At 38.6% G+C, this 16,746-nt stretch overlaps 1 protein-coding gene across 1 annotated transcript in view; it reads left to right on the top strand.

The window, feature by feature from the left end:
* Positions 1–16,746, top strand: part of VWF (von Willebrand factor) — a 138,317-nt gene that overhangs the window by 82,793 nt on the left and 38,778 nt on the right. Inside the window, exons 31-37 of the mRNA XM_084270626.1 lie at positions 2,622–2,765; positions 3,624–3,794; positions 6,030–6,073; positions 10,439–10,616; positions 13,745–13,965; positions 14,931–15,123; positions 15,795–16,136. Coding sequence (XP_084126752.1) covers positions 2,622–2,765; positions 3,624–3,794; positions 6,030–6,073; positions 10,439–10,616; positions 13,745–13,965; positions 14,931–15,123; positions 15,795–16,136 — 1,293 coding nt within the window. The remainder of the gene's footprint in view (positions 1–2,621; positions 2,766–3,623; positions 3,795–6,029; positions 6,074–10,438; positions 10,617–13,744; positions 13,966–14,930; positions 15,124–15,794; positions 16,137–16,746) is intronic.

Below are 16,746 nucleotides of genomic sequence, written 5' to 3'. Positions count from 1 at the left end.
CCAGTGTGAGCCACTGAAGGGGTGTACAAGACCAAGGTGGTCTCATAAAGGATGAAGCCTATGTGGTTCAGACCTGGCTACTTTAAAACTAGTGTAATTATTTCCAAGATGCTGTGCACATTCCTTCCAGTCTTAAAATAGCTTTCTGCTTGGTGTACAAGCAGTGTTTTCAGTATAAACATTTTAGGTTTCCTTTATTGGTATGAAAATAGGAGATTACTTGTATGCTGCAGCCTAGTAGTAAGAAAATGTTAAAATTGGTGGGCTTATTAACAGTCAGTATTTTTTATTACTGCCTCTGAGGAGCGTTATTGCCCTTCCTGGTGAGACGTAGAGTAAAACAGCTGAGAAGTGACAGTTTCCAGCTTGGAATGGTGACTTTCTGAATTCCTCTAGAAGGACAGAAGTGTGCATTGGATCATGTCTTCAGACACCTGGCTCTTTTCTAGAGCTGGCTTCAAAATATGGGGAGAAATCCAAAGAGTTTTTAGTACACTAAAACAAATTTTCCATGCATTAAATTCAGTAACTGTTTTTCGGGGACTTTGAAATAGTCTGTGGTTCTATTAAAACGGAACTTGATTTCTTTTTAGAAATGATAAAAATAATGGATTTTCCAGTTTGCAGATATGTATGGAAGTTTCTGAAAATTTTCAGAATTAATGGGACAAAAAAAAAATGGAATTGGAGCTGCTGGTGACCACACCAACCACACAAAAATCAGAGTCATTAAAGACAGACAAGCACAGACATTCCAAGTACTTCTGCAAATGAATGAAAAATTGTTTGTGATGCTTTCTGGGAAAAAGTTTAGTATAGAATATTTGAAAGTTAAACCCCCAAATACTTTCTTAGTCATTGTTTATAGGACAAAAGGGAAATGACACAATTTTCTGGCACAGTCACTGTTCTGGAGCAATCTCAGATATTGGAATATAATAATATTAATTTTCTGTATTTTATCCCTTATTTGTAGCTAATATGCCATTCTGCATCTAACATCTACCTTCATAGACATCTAGAGTAACTACTGGGCAACAAAGTCATTTGTAGTGATAATTGTGAGACAGCTGAATAGGACAGGAGGCTGTCAGGGACTGTAAGGTATGTGAGACAACAGGAAAAAATAAGGAAAGCAACAGTATTTGAGAAGAGAACATCACCTGCAAAGCAGTACTGTGGCAAAAACATTTCAGCTTTTTCTAGATAATTACTCTAGGCTAGATTCTTCCAAGGGATGAATTCTGAAAGACTAATTAAACCTTGTAGGATATCCAACTGCTGTTGCCATGTTCCCAGTAGGCAGTATGCTGAGTGAGCTTCCTAGAGGTTGGTCACACTTGCAGTAGCTTGGGAAAAGAATCTTGCTTCTACCAATGAAAAGGGGTGGGTGGTGAGATGGAGGAAGAAGACATGAAGTACAAAGTGCTCAGCAGGTGTGCTAAGGTATTCTGGGCGTGTGATGGTGAATTATCTATGATCTGACTAGCAGTGTTTTACAAATATGTGTGTGTTATGTAAAATTGCTCAGTGAATTCCTCAGGCAAACATATTTCTGCTCCACAGCTATTGCAGATTACTGAGAGGGACTAGTCTTTCAAGTACCAGATTACTCAGAGGAACTAGTCTTTCAAGTACTTATTATTCACTGTTCACTGTTTGCCCTCAATGTCACTTCTGCTTCCTGACCCGATAACTTTCAAGCACAAAGAAGCTTTTAAGAAAGCTGCATATCATGATTCCCAGTATAAATATTTGTGCAAATACATATCTAAATACAAGTACTAGCAAAGTACTCTCTTGCTGAGATCATGATTTTTAAGAAAAATTTGCCTGACTGGTCACAGGTGTTAAATGAAAGGGCAGCAGCTACACATTGAACTCAGCTTGTGATTTGGTAGCAAAGGTAGAATTTCTTAGCAGTCTTTGTAGTGTTTGGTGAGTTTTGTTTCTTTGGTGGGATGGTTTTTTTTGTTTCTTTTGGGTTTTTTTTTGTGTGTGTATGTGTTTGGGTTTGATTCTAGTATTTTATATCGATTCTTGAGGAATGTTATCGGTTATTCTGACTCTAGATTTCAGAGAGGTTACTGGTACTAGGCGGGCAAGACAAGCTTTTCACACACATAGAAAAAACTGGCCAAATTAGGGAATAACTAGTTCTCTGGGTGCTGAGCAACTTGCACGCAGCTGCAGGGTGTACCATTTGTAGGTCGGACAGCCACTGGATGTCACTGTTGTTCTGCAGGTGGGAAGTAAGTATATATTCTTCTACAGTATCTTATTTCCCTTTGTGTAACACAATGGTAATACTTCTGGAGAAGATAATTACTGAAGTGAGGAGCATAACTTTATCCTCGTGGCTAAGGAAAGGTAGTAAAATTCCCATTACTTCAGAGTGTGGGGAGCTAAGGAGGGTCCTCCTGTGTTGGGAGGTATTAATAGCACTGGTAGGTTCTTAATAGCTGAAATATTTCACGTGGCAGCAATAAAACAGACATTAAATTGTCCTTTGAGAAGTATTTCCAGTACTGTATACCACTAATGCAAAGCAAGATTTAGTTTTGTAGCCTTCTATGAGTTTTTTCATCATATCTTTCATTTACCTCTTCATTTCTTCATAGGAAAAGCCATTGATTTTGTAGTTCAGAATGCAATGTCCGAATCCCATGGTGGAAGACCCAGCGCATCAAAAGTTGCAGTAGTCATCGTGTCAGGGAGGTCAGAAGACACTGTGGAGGCTGCTGCACTTTCTGCAAGAATGAACAGTAAATCTGTTTTGCTCTAACTATTTTTATGCAGAATTGTTGTTTTTTAAGTAATGCACTAGAAGAGAGGATGAAACATTAAGCTACTGGTATATTCATGTAAGTTCAGGACTTAACTGTGTAATGTTCTGGTAAGAAACAGGCCTTTCCGCAGTTCCAGTGGATTGACAGGGATGACAGAAATGTGATCTACTGTTATAAATTCATTCCTATTGCAGCAGTGAATCTTGAAAGGTTCACAGTAATATCAGTGAATAGAGCTCTCCATGTTTCATCAGATTCTGCACTGACCTATGCAGTAATATGCTTTTGGTATCAATGGATGCTGCACAGTGGTTTTTTTAAGTTTTCTGGCTGTAGACTCTGTATACCTCAGCTTCCTCAGGTGTTCAGCTGAGGAACAGTGACTTCCTCTGTAGGTCACTTTGGGACCTTGAATAAGTCATGACTAAATAACAACTATTATTTTTAATTAAATGACTTGCAAATAATCCATTCACCATGTAAATGATGAAAGAAAACAAAGTATTGAGAAATTTTTATATTTGGAAAAAAATGAAGATGTTGTGATCAAGTCTGCAGCTGTATTTTGTTGAGCATGCTTGATTTTATTATGCTTGGACTAATAGACTTCATCTCAGCTAGCACTGTGATCACCGTTTTTGCCCATAGTTACTTTTAGCCTGCGTAAAGGGTGATGCAAGTAAAACATGAAAATTAACTTGGAAAAAAACCCCACTTTTCGCTCTTTTTTTTTTTTTTTAATTAAGAAGCAAATGAAAAAAAGACTACAACAGGAAGGACCTTCCTTCTCTTGTGCATTGGCCATTTAAAAAAACCTTTCTTCTCTTTTCCTAGGGGTATCGCTGTTTCCAATTGGAGTTGGGGACGGATACGATGAAGAGCAACTAAGGACTTTGACTGGGCCTTCAGCTGCTAACAGAATCATGAGGCTTCAGAATTTTGAAGACTTATCCACTATGATCACATTGAACAGTGAATTTGAATTTATCAAAAAACTCTGCATGGGTAAGTCACATATAGTTTTAGCCTCATAACTGGAGCAAAACTCCAAAATTGAAATGCCAAAACCAGAATGATTACTCTTGATTTCAGAAGTTAACCCAATGCTCATTTGTTAGTGTCTCACTGACGATCATCACAAATGCTCACCTGGACCACCACCACCATTTTGGTGTGAAACATGAGCTAAGCCCTTTCAGCATGTAGAGTCAACTGTTATTCTAGTTAACCCTGTTTCATAAAGATACTTACAACCACTTAGGCCTGTCTGAACTTTCAAGCCATCACCTTATGGATAACCAGGGCCCATCATTAACAGTAGGACATCAGGCTGTCATGAATGAACAGGATTGTGCTTCAGAAACAGTACAAGTTAGTTGTGAGTAAAGATTTCAAATTTCATATTTTTCTGCATAGACCTGAGCATTCTTATATGTATGTCTACAAAACATTCAGACAAACTGTAAGAAAAAGAAGAAAGAATTAACTTTTCCAGGAAAAGAAATGCTGGGGGGGGGGAGGGGAGGAAGGTGTAAAACATTTTAAACAAACATTGATTTCTTTGGACATAGCAATGCCCCCACCTAAGGAAAGTCGCCTCAGTTCTGGCCAGTATTCTACTTCTTTTGCCTCCCTGGTCTGTGTGTATGTAAGTGTTTATTAGTCAGACTGTTGTTATTTCTATTACAATAGCATCTATGTGTCCTCTCTGCAAACCACTGTCTCATCGAGTTAGTCATTGCACAGGTTTTTACCAGCTTTACTAAGGCTTAGTTACATCTCCATTAAAACAAGTGGACTTTTTTGCAGAGCCAAGTACCACTAAGAATGAGGAAGTTGCAGAGTGTGCACAGTCCAGCTTAGAGATATCCGATCAGTCTCCACTGGGATCACTTCTGGCATTTTAAAATCTCTCCAGAGCATCAAACAGCTGCCATTTTCTAGATTTAAACAGCTGCCATTTTTCTTTCTTTTCTTTTAAAATAAGCTTGTAAAGATGCATTTCTTCTCCTCACGCTGTGTAAAATAAGTTATTTTCTTGTCCTAAGTTACACTGATCCAAGATACAAGAAATTTGAAACCAGTAACTAGTTTATTATTGCAATCTGTGCTATAACCTGTTGGTAGTGGAGGGGAAAGCTTTGTATTTTTATGAAATGAACATCCAGCTTTCCCAACAGCACAAAGTGTCTGCTCAAAATCTTGAATGACAGGTATCTTATACTAGACTCCTAAACCTGAAAAATTTAGCTTTCCATTTTTCTGATGGTAAAGCCTTTGCTATGGGATGGGAAACTACTTTTTTGTTTTGTTTTATTTAAGTTTCTTACAATCTGTAAAGTATAATTTCCCCCTCCAGACTCATACAGTTGGATTTCTTGTACGGAGGGAGTCTTACTTTATGTATGGAAGTGTACCAAAAATAATACTATTAAAAAGGTTTAAAAGATTTCCTAAATGCTTTCAAAGTACATTACTTTTCTGGAAAAGACAGAGCATACAGTGTATATATGTGATAGCATAATATTGTATTATATAAGAGTTTTCTAGTCAGTGTTTTAATTTCCTAGACACGTGCTTATCACATTGTTATGCTATAGAACTTGTCTGAAATTACTTTCCATGTATCTTTAGGTGTGTTATGAGAGTACACAAACATAGAAACTGCAATTCAGTGGGTGACTTGTGTCCATCTGACTGATTGTATAAAAAACCTGTCCATGACAGTAATGCCTGAATGCAATTAAACTAAATTTGAGTATTCTTATTGCAGCTAGTTTCATACTTAAGCTAGTTGCTCACAAATCTTATTTTGGTGTGTATTTATCTTTCTGCATTTAATAAATGTATGTTTGCAGGAGTGTGTAAATTCTCATTACCTGATAATTACCAGAAGTCTTCTCAATTGATCGCAAGTTTCAGAAGTAAGCCTGGACCCTGCCTCAGAGCTGGGCAGACCTTTAAGTCAGTACAAAGAGTGCTGTAGAATTACAAGCTACCTGCTGCTCATTATTGCAGAAGTCAGGAAATGATAGCTGTAACAGTTTATGTGGTTTTTGACTTATTCTTATACACTTTGGACAAATATCTGAAGCCTTCAGCTGGGGTTCTCACATTCTAACACAAAAGCCCCAAACCTTCTTGCAGTCTAAGTCAAACTTTTAAGCAAGCAATCTGTATTTTGGTGACCACCACTTATAAGGGAGTGACATGGCAAAAAGATGTCTGTTTCTCTTTCAGACCCTGTCAGAGAATGTATAGATGAGGATGGAAACAAAAAGAAAGTAAGTATATTGCTTGGGTCATCCACCTGACTTGCAAGTTATAAAGTTCATGCTGGACCGTGAATACCTTCATAGATATTCTGAAATGAAAAGTATTGGAAAATATTAAGTATTGATGGGATAATTTTGCACACAAATGAGACTTCCTCTAGTGACAACTGATCTTGCAGTGTCTTGACTACTCTTGAAGGTATTGCAGAACCAAAGATTCTGACAGTGAGTGTCTTCCCTGACAAAGGAAAATGTAATTCCATCTCCTGATGAAAGAACTGGTAAAGTTAGACATTGCCAAAATAAAGGTGCATGTACGGGGGGAGGCAACATCATTGTTCAGACCCTTTCCTTCTGCTAAAAACACAAGTACCTCTTATATGAAGATAATTATTTTGTGATGGCTATGTCTCTAGGAGAAACCATCTCTTAAGTAATGAATTCTAAGTTCTTAGTGTTTGTTTGTAGAAAAGTTTATATAAATCTTGAGAATATGTTCAGAAATTTTAGTAAACCTGTCAGATCTCTCAAATGCGATCTGCTCCAAGAAAGGAATGATGTAGATAAGTGTTTCAGTTCCTTCAGCTCAGGTGAAATGCCAAGGGGTTTGAGTGTATATGATATTTCATGCATTTTAAAATATTAGCATAAGCTTGTTACGTGGTTTCTAGTAGGGGTCAGTTGTAAGTTCTACCCTGAGATTTATCTTGAATTTCCAGTACGTTAAAAATATTCCTTTGATTTTTCCCTTGTGAAGACATGACTTTAAGGAAGGATGTGGCTAATAAAGAAATGATTATGAATTGTCTAGACACAGGAAATATACGTGTATCAAAGCTGCCTTGTACAGTTGGACTCGAAAACAGAAAAGCTTTAGCTGGATCAGACCCTAAGTCTAACCTGGTGACTTTGATGTTGACAACCTATTTAAGAAAAAAAACCCAAATCAGCAAACAAATACTAATCTTGAAAAACGTTCTTAATCTAAAATAAAAAAAAAATCAAAGAAGAATTTGATCAGATTTGAATTGCATGTGTCTGGGAATCTGGGATCATAGAAGCAGATAGAGATATATGTAGGTAGCTTGAATTTCAGACATGTCAGGTTTCATTTTTTTTGGTGATAAACTTAAAGCACAATTTCCGTTCTGGCTATAATGTTTTTGGAAGAAAAGAGGCCAGGCTCCAGTCCATATAAAAATTAACCACACTTTCAAATGGCAGCCTTTAGGGGAAATTTTGTGTTACCTTTTCTGTTAGTCAGCAAAAAAAAATGGGGTTTAGATGACACTGCCAACGTGGCAGCCATTACCTTTCGGAGCAGGCTGTTGAGCATCCTATGGTGCCTACAGGACACTATGGAAATGGTCTGCCTCTGGTGTACAGCACCCACACTCTGAACCCCTCTTCTGCCTCACAGATTGTACTGTGCCATCGTTGGCCTCTTCCAGCACAGTCCACAAATACATAGGGTTGAAGAATCAAGGCTCTTTCCTGATTCAGAAAACACAGACTCTTGTATCAGATCCATAATATTTCAGGCGTTACTCAGAGACTTATTGCAGGAGGCTCAGTTCCCCAAGCGGGATGTCTGTCATGCACCTGGAGATTGTGGGAACTGACTTCTTGCAGTCTGAAAGGAAATCAGAGTTCTCAGGATCAAAAATCTGAGCCCAAATCCTATCAGTTTCTGAAGTGATATGATTAGTTAAACTTCTTCGTTACTACCTCTACCCTAGAAATGACTGTTGAAGGAAGATTCATGGCAAAGGTCACTGTTTGTAACAGAAGAATGGAAGATCAAATGTGCTAGGTCAGGCCAAAAATCCATCCAACCTCCTGTCCTGTGTGGCCAAAAATAGAAATTGGGGAGGAATGTAAATAAGTATATATGACAATTCCCTAGCTTTTAATTTGTAACTCAGGTACAGCCTGAGCTGTGAGCGGCACCTTTTTGTGTTTGATACTGCTCAATATTTTTCATCCATTCTTTGAATCCGCATGAATTTCTAGTACTCCTGTCCAGTGGCAGGGAGTTTGAATAGTGCTAAATACAGGCCATGTAAATAACCAGTGTTTTAATGTTTGAACTTGCTAGCTGACAGAATATGTGAGTGATTATGATAGATTATGGGTATTTTAATGCAGTTAGTTTTCATCAGTAGTCAAGTTTTTATGCTTTTAAGCAGGCATAAAGGTGATATGGTGATATAAAAGGTGGTGATAAGGTTATAGAAGTGTAGGCACTTGTCTTATAATGACAGCACTTCATCATGAAATGATCTTCATAGCAATCTTCTCCATTTCCAGGCTATGTATGGTGGTAAATCCCACATTGCTAAGCTAAGTTTTGATAAAGTAACTTTTCTATTCTTATTCAGCACTTGTTTTAAAGAAGAAAACAAACATAACTCTGACTAAATTAAAAGGTGCCAGCTGATGAAGCCAGTTGAGGTATGTGGTTCTCTTGCATGCAGATGCACAGCAAGAGAAAGAGTGTGCAACTTCAGGTTTGTAGCTTTAGATCTCCTTCAGAAAGGAAGTCTGAGGCTTCCTCTCCTGTGCTGGCAGGCTCATCAGTTTCAGCAGACTTACCCTTCTCGACTTAGAAACCTCTGCTTTTGCTTTCCTTGATGTCCTATTTTTACCCCTATGTTTTCATATCAATTGGGATTCAGGCTTTCTTTGTCTTCAGAATCCTTGTTTTTTCTTTTGCACCAGGATTCTTGGTGGTTTTGGATCCTTCAACTGATACTATTGTTTGAATGCTGTGTTGTGCTTTTCTTGTCCAGCTCTTAGAGATTTTCCAGCAGATGTCTGGTTAAAGAGTGAAATAAAAACAGTTAAATAGGTATCGAAGCCAGAGGGTACTGTGCCAGACTTGCAGAGCTGTACCCTTCTAGGTTAACTTTCAGTGAACTGTCAGTGAGACAACTATAAATAAAAACCATTCCCTTTTTTCATACTTAAATATTTTTCCATACCTAAAGCTCCTCATGCTACTTTTCTACAACTTCCTTTAGGCTCACAAGCCTGAAAAGTACTAAGCCACTTTCAGGGCAAGTTGCCTTCTCAAAGTGCTAAAACATATGAAGGAGGCCCAGTAAATTACATTTCATTTAATATGTAAATTTTCGTGGCTGAAAATCTGGCAGTTCTCTTTTGGACTTGACTGTGTCATGTAGCTTGGAAATACAGAGCAATACTTTCACATCACTCTTGTTGGTTTTCCCATTAGTGTCAAGAATAGTCTGTGAATTTCATTGTGGTTACCTAGGTATTTTATCACTTTGCTTTTCTCTTTCATGGCAACAGTAAGTAAACTGAAAAGGAGAGTACAGTTGATGACCTTGCCCAATAGCAATCCTCTTTTCTTTCCTACATGTTTCTGCTTGTGAATATGAAGAAATGTTACCCAGTTCATAGAACCACTCTCTCACTTGTCACTAGCGTTTCTGTACTCACCCCTGTGAGTACAGAAGAGTAGGTCTGGAAAGGGTTGTTTCCCGCATTTGGGGATGTTCTTGGGAAAGCAGACCTTGGGGATGAACACTCTGTTTTGAATTCATTGAGCCTATTTATGGACTTCAGAGCTCTGTGGGATTGGAGCCAGAGAGCTCAGTTTTTTACAGATATGAATCTTGAAATATTCCAGATTGTGACCACATCTATTCCTCTGTCATTAAGTAGTATGTAATCCTGGTGCCTGAAAATTTAGACAGTACTTTAGAAGATGAGAATACTTTTTACATTTTATTTTTACTTTTACAAAACCACTAAGTGTATGTAATATCATTAATCTGGTAAAGGAACAATTTCCCTTTGGGAAGGGAGGAACTGAACTGTTTGAAAGTTTTGGAGTTGTGGATAAAATAACTAGAGTATTGCGCGCCTTTCTAGCTTGGAACAAATATTGTTAATTCCTGCTGTGCCATGACCATCTGTGTTCAGAGCTCTTTCTAAAATAATTTTATGGCTTATGAAAACTAAAGGCTTTGACATTTAAATAAAAGCTAAGGGAATTCTTTCTTGACTATACTGTCCATGCATGCTGTAGGATGGCTAAACTAACAATAGATGGAGTGCCAGATACTTCTTTCTGCTCTAACAAAACATCTCCTATTCTAGACTATTATCTTTTGCTTGGAATTTCAGTGTCTATTTCTTCCAGTGTTGCTAATTTAAACTTTCTCATCCTCATGAAGTCCTTAATACACTGCATTCTATTATTTAGTTATCCAAGGCTAATTTGAGTAGCACTGCTGTCAGTGTCACTTGTGAGCTGTAGGAGCATGGCAGCAGCCAAGTTTTGAATTTTTCTCCCCTCCACCCATGTTCTTTTCAATTGTTAAATCTCCATGTGTCCCTATCTAGCCTGGTGACAAATGGACATTACCAGACCAGTGCCACACTGTGACATGCTTTCCAGGAGATTACACAGTCTTGGAGAGTCACCAAATTAACTGTGAGAAGATGCCAAAACCAGTATGTCACAGCAATCTTCCTGCTGTTAAGATTGAAGAAACTTGTGGCTGCCGATGGATGTGTCCGTGTGAGTATCTAATATTTGCATGTATGCTCCTCCGACCCCATCACTTCAAATGTTTATTATGAGTGTAATGCTGAATGGAGCTGCTCAGCCATTGTACACATTGAAGATGACAGAGGTGGGAGGAATTAATGCTGTACACTGGTTAAATAAACAGCTGTGTGGGTGAGAGTCTCGCCGATGCCTGGAATGTGTAATGCTAATTGCAAGTTTGGTGCCACTGTGAGTTTATCTTATATGTTATTAACACTGTAGTGCCTTATTGGAGAATCCCACACTAAAGCTAGGAGCAAGGAAGGAGGATGAATGACACAAAACAGAAATTTATCTAGGCGTGCTGTAAGCTAGGGATGTATCCTTATTCTTGGTTCGTCTCTAGGTTCAAAGGTTTGCCCTGATCGCAGTCAAGCACATGTATTAAAGAAACAGCAACAGTTGCTCCCTGACTGCATAAAACCTCATGCTGCTGAGCATTTGAGCAGAAATGGTGATCACTGTGTCATTAGTGCCCTGCCTGCGATGACAGAACCCACACACATTTATAGGGTGGAGGGATTCAGCTCCTGCAGCTGAAGATCCATTTATTACAAAGAGAGATTTTTTTAAAGGAAAATCCCACATATGTGAAAGGAATACTTGAGGGGAGGAAGAAGGAAAACTTCAACCCAAAAACTGACCCGGAGCCTCCAGATTTCCCCAGTGCCTGAACAGGTGATCTGACAACAGAGAAACGGTGGCAGTCTGGGATAAAGGAGGTGGTGATACAATGCTCATCTGGCACAGAGCATCGCTCCACAGCCTCCACAGGAAAGAGCGCTTCATAGTGGAATAGGGGGTTGGCTGAGCCACTGGGTGTTTGGTACACTTCAGCCTGGGCTTGGGGCTTGAGCTTCACCTCCTCTCCATGAAAAACAGAATGTAGTCATATGCTTGATTTCCATAAACATTAGTCATTTTTTTAATCTAAACACTTCCAAGTTAACATTTCTTTTGTGATATAAATATTTCAAAAAGGTAGGAAAATGTAGTTAAATCATAAATATTTTGTAATGTTTAAAAGAGATCTAGCCATAAAAAGTGCATCTGTAAAAATTTTCTTGATTCTAAATACACTGATAGCAACATGAAGGCATTACTTTTGGCATTCAGATACACATATGCTTGGCAAAACATGTCTTCAGAAAGAATTTCTGAAAGGAAAGTTAAAATTACTATTCGTACCATTAGCTGTTTATGACTAAAAGACCTGTAGTTGACTTGATATTGCTGCTGTTTAAACAGGAGGTAACGTTTGTTTAGCTCTTTATGAATTCGGTGAGTCATGAAGCACAAAATTTTACTCTTTTTTTCCTCCAAGGTAATAAAGCTTGTGAGGAAAAAGTACTAAATTTCATTTGTTACAAGAGGAGGAAATAATCCCATCCCCATCAAAACCCTATGGGTAAAGCGCCTTTGTTTCAGTGACTACTTAGCAAAATCTGTGTGGTGCTGTGTCAACTAAAGCAACACCTGCAGCAGGTGGGAAGGCTGATTCTGATGTTCAGTGTACTGACCTAAGAGCCAAAGCTCGCAGCAGTCAGTAGAATTTAGAGATGAGCATGGCAAAGTAAAGACTTGTTAGGATGTCAGTGTGCTTTTAGGACCTTTTTGTGGTTATGAAAGGAGGCTGCTGAGGCAGTCTGAGCCACAGGAGCATGGCAGTGCACCCTTAATTGACACATAATTCCGTGCTGAAGTGTTCAGCTGTTTGGAAAGCTGGAGCACGCTTTCAAGCAGTTGCCTGGCAGTGCAGATGACGGGACAAATGCTTCTGCCAAGAGGAAGTACTTGAAAAAGTATTCATCTTGTGTCATATAACTGAGTTCAGGGGATGGATTGGGAGTTACACCATAAAGGTGCTTGCTTGCTGAACTCATATAAATTTTACAGCAACGTAATGTTCAAGGTGTGATTCATGGCTACTGGGTGTTTTTGGAATGCATTTAAATGGATTGCGCTACAACATTTTGTGCTACAGAATACCTGTGAGAACTTTAGAAGGATTTCCATTCTCCTTAGAATTTTGTAGATGTCCCTGAAAAGGTTGAGAAACACTGTTTTATTGCTAACTTGTTTCATAGTTGGTCTTACATAAACTTTATAGATATTTTACTCTACCTTCTTAAAGATGTTCCTGTGCTTCAAAGGGGTGTATCCCTTAACAATTCAGTGCCTGACAGTACACAAAATAGAGTATTTTTTTTTTAGCCCACGTTAGTGTTTGCTGTTTTTCCTGGGAAATTAAGTTGAAAGGCAAATGAATGGAATCCATATTATTCTCAAATCTCAATTAGAATCCAAGTAGCTGAATTGCTGACAATGAGAGTTTTCTTCCTACAGTGTTTACTTGATGTTGCTTTTGTTCTCCTTATTATCTTTAAGCAAAAGTTTTGAAAATGCATATCAGAAGCATCCTTTTGCTTACAATTTTTTTTCTGTACTTGTGAGATTATAATCCTTGTTTTTCAGTTTGTGAAATAAAGAAGGTGTTTGTAACCTAATGACTAGGACACTGAGCTGTCAGTTGACCACTGGTTTATCCTGTGCACATTATTTCTCTGCCCTTTTCCTGTTTCCCTTCTGAAAAATAAACAAACACCGAAACCCAAAACAAAACAGAAGTCCCCTGGTATTGACTTGTGACATATCTGATAAGAATGATATAATATTATTTTGTTTCAAATATAATACTATACAGAATAAAATGCAATACCATAATAAAAACACAGTGTAAAAAGGAAAAGAAGTGTTACAGTCTTTCTACAAGTAGGAAAGGGATACAATTTCCCTGATTTTTATTTTTCATTTAGATTTTATTAATAAATCACATTTAATGTCTGTGAATTCCACACAAAGGTGTTTTCTATGAATTTATCCAAATATTTTGTAATACTAGTTGCTCCAAAGATACTTCCAAAAAAAAATGTGGTAAAGTATTTACCAAAGTTTCTTGTCAATGATTTGCTGCAGCATTTACAATTCATTACCTTACAAGCTTTCTCAATTAACTGGGTGCATTTGCCCATAACGATTGTTGAATGTGAACAAATGCCTACATGTTTTGTTTATTTTTTCCCCCCATTGAATTTCAGGTGTCTGTATAGGAAGTTCATCTCGACATATTGTCACTTTTGATGGGCTGAATTTTAAGCTGAGTGGCAATTGCTCCTACACCTTGTTTCAAGACACATCGCACGATGTTGAAGTTCTGCTCCATGAGGGGCCGTGCAGAGCAACACCAAAGATGAACTGCATGGACTCCATTGAAGTGAAACATCGTGGTGTATCTGTTCAGCTCTTCAGTGACATGGCAGTAAGCTAAACACAATGAAGTTGATCTGTGCATTTTCTGCTCATGCTGTAGAATTCAGATGATGAGGATAAATGTTCCCTTTATCCAGTTTCTGTTCCCCTTGCAGCCTATTCTTAGTCTTCTGAGCTATAGCCTTGTTTCAATACAAGCTACATTCATGTAATGAGCCAGGCATGTTTCTCATTCTCCTCATTGTGCTGGTGTGACAGTGTCAAGAGCATGGGATTTGGCAATGTCTCCCTGACACTTCTGACAGAAAAGCAGGGATTATAGACAGAGCATACTGCACTCTGATTCTCCCCTTGCTGGCAGAGGTCCTTGACACAGTGCTATCAGCCACTGTTCTTCACAGACATATGCAAGACTGCCTAGTTGAAGAGCTATAGAGTTGGTTCTTGTGTTCGGTTGGACCTCAGCATTAGACTACAGGCCAACTTAGTACTAATTATGTCAGTTTTACAGGCAGAGTAGTTTTCAAATTGAATGCAATGTGTTTTCAGTCTCTGTGTTCCTCAGACCTACAGGAGTCAGTTAAGCTGCAAAAGTGATCTCTTCTGGTTTGTGTGGAACAAAATAGGATGGACCCAAAATACCTGCACCCAGTTCTACATGGTGATAGACTTTCACTGAGGCTTATTGATAATCAGGGACTGTAGTTAGCATTTTATCTTCATGACGTTAGATTGCTAGCCTGTTTCTACAGGAAAGGAATGAATGCTGAAGGAATGTGCTTGTATGGGAAAATATTGAAAGAATTGTTCATATCGTACAGCGAATGAAGGTCAATTAGTTCTGTGCATTTGTAGACTGAATAGAAATTTTCAGCTTGCAACGTTGATTCTTATGTCCAGATTTGTTTGGATCTTTGAGTGTTTGTGAAGTCAAAATGTATATAAGCTGTAAGACGGGGTTGATTTTAATGACTTGCTAGAACTGATAAAATGATCTTGCCTTTTTGAAAACAGGTGGCTGTCAACGGTGAAAGGGTTCAGATCCCCTATTCCAGCAGTTTGTTCGAAGTTACTGTCTATGGAGCAATAATGCATGAAATCAAGTTTGCCCATCTTGGACATAATCTCACATTTACTCCAAGAAACAATGAATTTATTCTTAAACTTAATTCAAAGAGTTTTTCCTCAGGAACAAAAGGGCTGTGTGGTAAGTTTGAAAACTAGTAATTTTAAACAGCTTCCTATTTGGGCTTCACCTCCTATTTATGTTGTTGGAATTTTCCTGGTCTTGAATCTGTAAACTCTCTGGCTGAATTCATCCCTGGTTGATGGTACACTGCTAATCTATGTATGTTTTTCTAGTACAGTCATCGGTGTAAGAGCTCATTGACTCTCAGTAATACCTTAGGAAGACCAAGGCTAGACACCTCTCATGTTTTACTTATTTCACATTATCTTGTCAAAGATTTTTTTAAAAAATATTTTATTTGGTGGGGCTTTAACTTTAGATTCCTACATATATGTTTATGAAAGAGGTACGTCCTGTGCTTGCAGTAATGTTGAAAGATTTGTGAGGAGTACCACTACCTGGGAGAATTCATTCTCTAGTGTCCTCTGTGGTATAATCTACTTCTGTGGCATAATGTACACCTTCTGTAAAAAGGAAGATGGAAACAAGATGCAGGGGTTTTAAGTCTCCATCGATAATAGCTATAAGGAATAATAGCTATAAGGAATATCAGTCATTCCTCTGCCCCTTGGCATTCACTTAGTAGCCTCAATCAGCTCTGTCTGCCCTGTGCCAGTCTGTTTTCTGTAGGTCTGCGTCATTGCTGACTGTATTCAGACTCACTCTTTTCCTTTTACTCACCCTTCTAGGGGTATGTGACCAAAACCATGTCAATGACTTCACGTTACACGATGGCTCTGTCACTCCTGACAGCAGTGTATTTATTCAAGACTGGATGTTGGAAAAGCCAGGGAAGATCTGTGAAATCCGGAGAGAAGACAGATGCTCTGAGCATGCCTCAAGCCACTGCAACCTTCTTCTCTCCGACCAGTTTGCAGAGTGCCACGGGTTGATCTCCCCTAACATGTTCTATGAGGCCTGCAAAGAAAGCAGCTGCTATGAAGATGAAGCCTGCGAGATGATTACTTCCTACGCTCACTTCTGCATGCAAAATGGGGTCTGCATAGACTGGAGAACACCTGAGATTTGCCGTAAGGGGTTTACTCTGTGCTAAAACTGATATAGAAACTGTCTAACTTGGTGACGGTGGTGACAGTGGCCGTCTTGTTAGTGCAGTGTTATTTTTTGAATGCTGTGTAATGGGGCAGAAGTTCTAGATCAAGTTTCCTGTATAGTGATATGGCAGACCTGGTAACTAGTTGTCATCTGTTAAGTAGTCTACCATGAAAAAAGTGTCTCGTAGCAGACCATTAACTAGTAAAATGCAGGGTAATTGTCCAAGGCTATGGAGACAGCTTATGAAATAAAAATATAGTGAAGGCTATACACTGGCACACAGTTAGGTGACTGTGTCTGACTGAAGCTACTAAAGTGTAGTGGGCACGGGTTTGGACTGAGGCTGCTCTGATTCTGCCAAGGAATTTTGGCTGCATAGTTCAGTGCTTTGGTACAGACATTTGAGGGTCTGTACAAGGTAGACAGGGAAACTCATCATTTGGGGGAATGGAACTGTTCCCCAGCCTGTCATTGTCACAGATGTCAATGACGCAAAGTAAGGCTTTTCTCTCTAAAAGTTTCTGCAAATTCCCCATGTTCCAATGACAGCCTAAACCTTTCAGACTGTAATGGAAGAGGCAGTAG

The sequence above is a fragment of the Gallinula chloropus genome, assembly GCF_964237585.1.
Source record: "Gallinula chloropus genome assembly, chromosome: 1".
NCBI lineage: Eukaryota > Metazoa > Chordata > Aves > Gruiformes > Rallidae > Gallinula > Gallinula chloropus.
This window is presented reverse-complemented; position numbering and strand designations above follow the sequence as displayed.